The 8,657-nt window shown below is 43.6% G+C and overlaps 1 protein-coding gene across 2 annotated transcripts; it reads left to right on the top strand.

Annotated features, from left to right (window-relative positions):
• The first annotated feature begins 960 nt into the window (after nucleotides 1–960).
• CDKN2AIP (CDKN2A interacting protein) lies at nucleotides 961–4,562 on the top strand. Of its 2 annotated transcripts, none has more exons than XM_047091660.1 (3): nucleotides 961–1,405; nucleotides 1,872–1,971; nucleotides 2,435–2,528. In XM_047091660.1, the coding sequence occupies exons 1-3, from the start codon at nucleotides 1,134–1,136 to the stop codon at nucleotides 2,441–2,443; spliced, it is 381 nt and encodes a 126-aa protein (XP_046947616.1). In that variant the 5' UTR covers nucleotides 961–1,133; the 3' UTR covers nucleotides 2,444–2,528. The 2 variants fall into 2 exon arrangements, with proteins under 2 accessions (XP_046947616.1, XP_046947615.1); XM_047091659.1 differs by having other exon boundaries at nucleotides 975–1,405; nucleotides 1,872–2,002; nucleotides 2,435–4,562.
• Nucleotides 4,563–8,657: the final 4,095 nt, after the last annotated feature.

The raw sequence follows: 8,657 nt of genomic DNA, 5'->3' as shown, positions 1-8,657 counted from the left end.
CAAGTCGGAAGTAAAAGTGCGAAGTGTGGACGGTATAAAGTACAAAAGAAATGCAAGGGGGAAGAGGCTCTAAAGGGGAAAGGTTCGGGGGAGAAACGGGCACTTTTCCATGCCGCCTCCTGGCTATTTGTCCAGCTGGGGGTTCGTTTGTCCCTTTAAGGAAATACTACGACCGTCCTCGGCACAGTTATGACCAAAACCCAACGCGAGAGGAAGCCCGCACCGCCCGGGTTGCGCTGCGGAACCCTAACCCAACCCTGCGGGGCAAGGGCGAGTTTCGGACTCCGCGTGCGACAGCGATCTGGATTAATCGTCTGACTTCACTATCATCATCATTACTATTTAACATGGTGACTATTTCACATTCCTAAAAGCCCCGCGTCCAGGACGGCCTCCCAATGCTTCGCTCGTCTGCATTCAAAACAGCGCTGGAAGCTGTTTTCTGGCAAGATCAAAAAGATGGAGGCGGGCTTTTGTTCACCTCGGCCCCCCTCCAAACAAGCGTCTTCGGGCGGAGACGCGCGCACCGCGCGCCCGACCGGCGGCTCGGGGTCCGCGAGGACGCGGCGGCACGCGAGGACCTGGCCCGGCCAGGCCTCCACCCTCTCCGCCGCCCCGCCTCCCCCGCCTCCACGCCCCGCGCCGGAGGGAGGGAGACCGCGGGAGCGCGCGCGGCGTCACAAAGCCGAGCCGGGACGCAAGCGTTGGCGCCGGAGACCGGGGCGCCCCGGGGGAAGCCACTGGCGGCCCGCCCTCGCGGGGCGGGAGGCGCGAGCGCACGCCCCCCCCCCCCCGCCTCCCCCCGCGCCCCCGCGGGCGCCCCTCCGCCTCCCGGCCGGGCCGCGGCGCGGCAGCTCGGGCGCCGCAAAGCGTCCTGGGAGAGCCGGCTCGCGCCGGAAGGACGCGCGGGCGCTCGGCGGCGGCGAGGTTATAAAAGGGAAGGAGCCGGCGGCGGGCGGAAGTGGGCGGTTCGGCTGCTCCGGGCGCTGTTGTTTGGCGTCTCGGCCTCCCGAGGGGCGTTCTCTGGAGGGCCGCCGGTGCAGGCCGCAGTGACAGGGCCGCTCGCCCCCGCGCACCCCGCCTCTTTCCCGGTGCAGCGTCCGCTCGCGGCCTCCGCGACCCGCAGGCCCAACATGGCGCAGGAGGTGTCGGAGTACCTGAGCCAGAACCCGCGGGTGGCCGCCTGGGTGGAGGCGCTGCGCTGCGACGGCGAGACTGACAAACACTGGCGCCACCGCCGGGAGTTTCTGCTCCGCAACGCCGGGGACCTGGCCCCGACTGGCGGCGCTGCCGCCGCCAACACGGAGGAAGCTGCGGACGCCGAGAGCGGGACCCGCAATCGGCAGCTGCAGCAGCTCATCTCCTTTTCCATGGCCTGGGCGAACCACGTCTTCCTCGGGTGCCGGTGAGTGAGGAAGAGTCTCCGACCGGCTCTCCCCGTTTTGTCTGCCGCCCCCGGGCTGGGGCCCGGAGCCTCAGCGGGGAGGGGGAAGTTGTGAAGCGCGGGAATCTGCGGGACTGGCCGCCCTTTAAGGGGGAGAAGGGCGTCGCAGCCAGAAGCCGACATGATTAACAGCCTGCCGCCCCCCCCCCCACCTCCGCCCCGCGGTGGGTGGGGGGCTGCTGGTAGGGTCGTTGGTTGACATCGCTCTCGTGGATGGACACCGAAGTTTAAGGGTTGGTGAGCAAGGACCCCGCCTCCCAGGATCCGGGGCATTTGTTTCTGGGGTTCCAGGAAACCGAAAGTTCCTGGCGGTTGGTACACTTTCTTGATTACGACCAGGAAATGCCGTTCCTGTGGCCTGTTTTTGCACAGCAGCAGGAGTAGCTCGGGGGAAACACTTTTTAAAAGTGCCTTTTTCTTTTTTCAGGTACCCACAAAAAGTTATGGATAAAATACTTAGTATGGCTGAAGGCATCAAAGTGACAGGTGCTCCAATCCATACCACAAGAGACGAACTGGTTGCCAAGGTGAAGAAAAGAGGGATATCGAGTAGCAATGGTTAGCAGATCATAGATGTGAACATACATAGGAGTTTAGAACATAAGTTTGATGTAATTAGGATTTACTGTTATTACTAATGTTTTTAACAAGCTAGAATTTATACACTGTTATTAATCAAGTTGGAATGTTAAACCTAAATCCTGTGTTTGTGTGTTTTAGGCCCTGGTTTTGATAGTCTCCTTTGACTGCTTTAGATTTTCAAGTGTCATATGTTGTCTGTGCTGTTGATTTTTTAATAGTAGAAGTTAATGATGTTATTCGACACTGTTTTGAGAAATTAACGAAGTTATTCCACACTTTTTTAAAGAAACCGCAAGCCCTGAAATACGTTCGCCTTGTGCCTTTATTTTAACAAGTATCTGTCTTGTAAACTTTCAGCTGATCTGTATGAGCTAGACTTAGTCACATATCTGTTTTCCTTCTTTTTAGAAGGGGTAGAAGAGCCGGCGAAAAAGCGAATCATGGAAGGGAAAAACAATTCCACGGTTGAGCAAGATCATGCAAAAATTTCTGCCAAAACAGAACGTGCATCAGCTCAGCAGGAAAACAGCTCGACATGTACAGGGTCATCCACCAAATCAGAGAGCAGTGGAAACTCCACTCGAAGCTCTGGCACCTCGAGTCAGAATAGCTCTACAAGTGATGGAGACCGGTCTCTCTCCAGCCAAAGTAGTAGCAGCGTTTCCTCTCAGGTAACAGTGGCAGGGTCTGGAAAGGCTTCTGAGTCAGAAGCTCCAGATAAACATGGTTCAGCCTCGTTTGTTTCTTCGTTGTTGAAATCCAGTGTGAATAGTCATGTGACCCAGTCTGCTGATTCCAGACAACAGAGTGGATCACCTAAAAAGAGTGCTTTGGAAGGCTCTTCAGTCTCAGCTTCTCAAAGCATCTCAGAGATCGAGGTGCCCTTGTTGGGCTCCTCCGGAAGCCCAGAAGGAGAGTTGCCACTGTTGTCTTCTAAACCTAGTTCAGAGACAGCTTCAGGTGGGTTAACTTCCAAAACTAGTTCAGAGGCAAGCGTTTCCTCCTCTGCTTCTAAAAATAGTTCCTCATCAGGCATATCCTTGCTCACTCCCAAAAGCAGCGCATCCACACCTGCATCGCTGCTGACTTCCAAAAGCACTTCGCAGGTAGCCGCGTCGCTGTTAGCTTCCAAAAGCAGCTCCCAAACCAGTGGATCTCTAGTTTCCAAAAGCCCTTCCTTAGCAGGTGTGTCCCAGCTGGCCTCTAAGATTAGTTCTCAGACGAGCACATCACAGTTGCCTTCCAAAAGTACTTCGCAGTCCAGCGAGAGTTCTGTTAAATTCTCTTGTTGCAAGTTAACTAATGAAGATGTGAAACAGAAACAACCTTTTTTCAATAGACTGTATAAAACGGTGGCGTGGAAGCTGGTGGCCGTTGGCGGCTTTAGTCCCAACGTGAATCACGGAGAGCTCCTAAATGCGGCCATAGAGGCTCTGAAGGCCACACTGGATGTGTTTTTTGTTCCGCTAAAAGAACTGGCAGATCTGCCTCAAAACAAAAGCTCTCAAGAAAGCATTGTCTGTGAATTGAGGTGCAAGTCTGTGTATTTGGGCACCGGCTGTGGAAAAAGCAAAGAGAATGCAAAAGCTGTTGCATCAAGAGAAGCACTGAAGTTATTTCTCAAGAAGAAAGTAGTGGTAAAGATCTGTAAAAGGAAATACAGAGGCAGTGAAATAGAAGACCTGGTCCTCCTCGATGAAGAGTCAAGGCCTGTAAACTTACCTCCAGCATTAAAACATCCTCAAGAATTACTATAATTTGCCCAAAATACCACTGCAGATGATGTCTGGTATTTGAAGAGAAAAACTGGCTCACTTTTGTATAATACGAAACACAGGCTTTCACAAATTTTGTATTGCTTTTTTCCAGTTTTGCAGAAAATTTACATTCTAGTTCTCTTCGCACAGTAGAGGTTGTAAATAATTTATGAATGACAGTACATATTAAGAAGTATGCGTTAACAGCATACCAGTATGCTGTTTTATTTGCTGAAGAAAATACTGTCTTCTATTTTTAATGATCCGTTAGGTACGATGTGTAGTTCTGTAGAATCTTAAAACTTTTGTACTACTTTCAATTTGGTGAAATGTATTAAGTTGTCTACCACGCTTTCCCCACCCCCAGCTGAATAAACCTCCACATCAAAGAAAAGGGGACCATAGTATTTGAATGTTTGAAAGTCTGTGAAGCTTAAGGTTTTAAGAATGTTGCCCATGATACTGAACATGTCTTGTTAAAGAATAAAAGAAAAAATAGTTGCCTCAGACTATTTTTATGAGAAGTTGTAAGCATTTTTTAGATATAAAGCAGTATAAAGTACTTAAGGTTATTTTATTCTGAAGTTGTTTAAAATTCACCATGATTTTGACCGCTGCAGATTCTTTAAGTGGGTTAATTTATGTTTGAGGTAAAATACAATTTACACTTTTTCTTAAAGACATAAATGTGGGTTTCTATATTAAGCATATTTTGTGACTACTATTAACAGATTGATTTGTTTAGATATTAAATGCTTTAAGCTATTTTACCTTTTCAAGAAGTCGTGTTTTTTTTCCCCCCCTTCTAAGTCAGAACCAATTCCTGCAAATGGGCTTCCCACTACTAGTCGTCATAAATTACAGCCGGGTTATTTTTCATAGCTGATAGGCAACTTTTTATGGATAGAGAAAATACAGTTTGCAAATCTAGAACTAGATGGTTTTTTGTTTTTTTGTTTTTTTTTTTTTAACAAATCTCCTAGAAGAATACTGGGAACAATGGAGAGCCATGCTGAGCTCTACCGAGCTCGTCCAGTTGCGTGACATTTGTTAGTAATGAAATGGAATCCTATGCCTGACATGATTCTGATTGTGTTACTCTATTGTGTGTTCTCTTCCATTTTTCTTCAAACTCTGGCCCAAGTTGTTATCTTTCTGGCCTTCTATCTAGCTGCTGCACTTTGAGCAGTAGTGGTAATAATGTCCTGAGAAAAATCAAGAAATGACCTTTAATGCGCCTGTTATATTGGAGTAGGAAAATTGAACATAAGTAGCATCATTTTAAGGATGAAGAAGTTATTTCTATTTTCTATTCTAGAAATAGACAAGGATACTTACACATTCGAAATGATCACCTTTCGCTTTACCAGATAATCTTTAAAAATGACTCCATATTGAGGATATAAAATTAGATACCAAAGTCCATATTCTGTAAATGTGTTGCCTTCATATGTTGTGAGAAGCAGTAACCTGAGTGTTAGGAAAGTACTTCTAATTACTCGACTTTCCTCAGTCTTGGAGTGTGTGTTTTGTGGGACAATGCTTTGCTAGAAAAGCCAAATATTACAAAGGATAAAAAAATTTCTGTAATGTGTCTAATTAGGTGGTTTGGTATTTCCTAAATTGGCTTGTTTCAAGTTAATATAAAGCATATTGAAAATATTTTAAGTTATACTAACCTTTTGATATGGTAGACTTGGAGGAAGCTGCTTCGTATAAAAGCATTAATTTATAAACATTTGCTATAGCCTTATTAACAGCTTATAAAATGCTCTTAAAATGTAAAGAATCCCAGATAGAGAAACATTTTACGATAGTTCGAGAAGAAAACAAGCTTTGGTAGGAATCTGTAATTCTTGAGGTAGAATCTTGTCTCCCTTTGGGAATTCTGCCTTTTAACTTCATCTGTAGAATAAGACAAATGGCCCTCGAACTATGAGGGTTAAAGGAGATAATACACTTAAAATGCACTATACGATAGTTTATTAATTGCTTATTTATGTATACTCCTTCCCTCACAACCTTATGAGTAACTATTCTTATTTGGCCCATGTTTCAGATGAAACAAAGTAATTTGGCCAAAGAATGAATTCAAGCCCGTATCTGATTGTCTGCAGAACACAAGCTCTTACTATGTTGTCTTAATAATTCTCATTTCTCTAAATGCTAAGATTTCTGAAACTCCCAGAGTGCAGTTTTCTACCAGTTTTATTAAGTGACAGAACATCTTTTCAAAGCCTTCATTTCCTTGGAATGAGTCACATCAGTAGCTCTTCTGCTTATTAATCCTTCTCCTTGGTATTTAACATGTCTTGAATATTCTCAACTAGGGAATTAGTCCCATATGGGTTCAACTGCAATTAAAAAAAACAAAAAAAACCTTAAAATAATTTGCAATCTAGTTGAGTGAATAAAATTATCAAGATGGGAAATAGTGAATTTCATTTTTAAATCACTGCGGTGAGATGATGTTCTAAAACTGGTTTTTCTTAATGGTATTAGAAGCAGGATTTTTTTTTTTTAACAGTAAAGTTAGTTGACTTTGAAGAATAGTGTTGTGAATTTTTAACCCAAATTCTTGGGGCCTGCCACTGCTTCCATTGGCTACGGTAATTGTCATAAGGGTGTGTAATTCCAAGGCTTTTTATATGTATTATGTACATATTTATATACATTTGTATTTGTACGTATAAAAAGCCTGCTCCAATTTGAATTATGTGTGAAAGAAAGACCATCGTTTTTCCTACCAAGGGTAGCTTTTTTTTTTGGTACAGAATTCTCCTTGCTGTTTAGATCTCTGAGTAATGGCAGTGAGAAGGTAACCAAAGCATCAACTGGGAATTAGAGCAGTCCTACAACTGTTGTAGTTTAAGGGAAGCTTGTAGGCTTTTTCCTCAAAAATTGTGCTAAAGTCCTACATTTACTCACTTCACTGGCAAATCTCTTGGTATCAATTTTAGCCATGACTTTTGAAAAATAATGTAGTTGATGAATAGAAATACTCTTTGTAGCTTTTTATCATTTAAACAAACAAAACTGAAGGATTATTATCTGCAAATGAACATTAATTTTTAAAGTTCTGTTGTTTTGCTGTTTATAGAGCAAAAAAAAAGAAAAAAGTAGTGAGTGGGCAAAGTTCCAAAAATAAGTTGACTAACTTGGAAAGGGGGGAAGAAAAGTAATACTGAAAAGGAAGGATTACATATTGGACATTCTTTTAAAAACTAGAAATTACAGGGGCTCCTGAGTGGCTCAGTGGTTAAGTGTCTCACTTCGGCTCAGGTCTTGATCTCGTGGTTCATGGGTTTGAGCCCCGCATTAGACTTTGTGCTGACAACTCAGGGCCTGGAGCCTGCTTGGGATGCTGTGTCACCCTCTCTCTGCCTCTCTCCCAGTATCTCTCTCTCTCTCAAAAATAAACATTAAAATTAAAAAAAAAAAAAAGAAACACTAGAGATTACGTATATCAGTACTTAACAGGAAGCAATCAAATACCTTCTGTGATTTAGGAATTTTTATGAGTAGAATCAGAATCCTCCTTGGCAGTCATTAAGGAGGCAACCAGACTAGCACAAAATAAACAGTAAATACACTGAACTATAAAACCATTATATAGAAGTGGAGTGTATATAGCATGAAAAGGAATATAACGATAGGCCAAAATGGTAAGAATCACCTAGTGTTTTTCTTATGACTGTTGTCATGTAAATCAGTTTACCAGGGCTTGGACACTCTGAAATGATAAAACTCCTGAACATGTAATTAGTGTTCAAACTTGAGCCATATATCCTCAAAGAAAACTGGGAGCCCTGGGTGTATAAAACAGGAGCAGGATGACAGTTCAAGGAGAGTGGCCACCACTGAGTTTCTTCCTTAATTCCTGCAGAACCTCTTTGGACCATGAGCAGAAGGGGGTTTAACAACCATGGGATCCAGGGTAGACAAGCTTCCTTCTGCAACAGGTATTAGAAAGTCACTAGCTTACTACAAAAAGAAACTAATCTGTTTTTAAGTAATCTACCATATAGAATTTATAGTTAGTAGGGACTCAGGTAAGGCTTAAGGGACCATCACATAAGTTAACATTTAACTAATGCTAAAAATAGCTATCACTTAATTTCTTACATTATCACGAAATATAATTGCAGAAGTCCGTAAAGTCCAATAATAATTAATTGAATGCCCATATAACATTACCTAGCTCAAAAAATAAAACTGTCGCCACTGCGACAACTCCCATGTGAATAGCTACCATTTATTTGGTGCCTACGATGTGTTGTTGGTTTACCTATGTTTGTTGTTTGTTTTTTTAAAGTAAGCTCTATACCCAATGAGGGGCTTGCACTCCAGACCCCAAGATCAAGAATCACATGCTATGCTGACTGAGCCAGCCAGGTGCCCCTACCTATGTTTTATTTGAGCCTCCCTGAACCCAATGGGATGGGTTGGTATTGTTGATCCTATGTTACAAATGAGAAAACTAATGACCATTTTGAATTGTTTCCCTCAAATCACAGAACTAGTATCTGGTGAAGCAGGGACTCAAATCCAGTATCCTTACAGAAGACTAAATGATGACTTAGTTCCAATTTGGGGCAGTGACTGTGAATACCAATGAGACACGCTGTCCCATGACATTTGTTTCCTGTGTTCTGGAAAATAGTAAGTGTAATCACACTTTGAGGAAAATTTAAGAAATTTTATTTGACCACTTAAACTAGGAAGCTTCCAAAGAAGTAAATATTAAAGGAAACTGCTCAAGTATGTATCTGAAATAATCATTTCCTAATCATTTCCTAATATTTCCTATAAATTTTATTTGTAGAGGCAATTTACAGAGGCAATCAAAGGGACAATTTACAGAGGCAATGGTG

The sequence above is a fragment of the Lynx rufus genome, unplaced genomic scaffold (genome assembly GCF_022079265.1).
Source record: "Lynx rufus isolate CCGP_SWC_20201006 ecotype Redwood Valley unplaced genomic scaffold, mLynRuf1.p SCAF_3, whole genome shotgun sequence".
Classification (NCBI taxonomy): domain Eukaryota; kingdom Metazoa; phylum Chordata; class Mammalia; order Carnivora; family Felidae; genus Lynx; species Lynx rufus.
This window is presented reverse-complemented; position numbering and strand designations above follow the sequence as displayed.

Excerpts from the sequence above, each read along its gene's own strand:
- CDKN2AIP (XM_047091659.1), top strand. The coding sequence starts at position 1,134 with ATGGCGCAGGAGGTGTCGGAGTACCTGAGCCAGAACCCGCGGGTGGCC. Across the intron at positions 1,406-1,871 it reads CACGTCTTCCTCGGGTGCCG|GTACCCACAAAAAGTTATGG; the intron begins GTGAGTGAGGAA and ends TTCTTTTTTCAG. Across the intron at positions 2,003-2,434 it reads AGGGATATCGAGTAGCAATG|AAGGGGTAGAAGAGCCGGCG; the intron begins GTTAGCAGATCA and ends CCTTCTTTTTAG.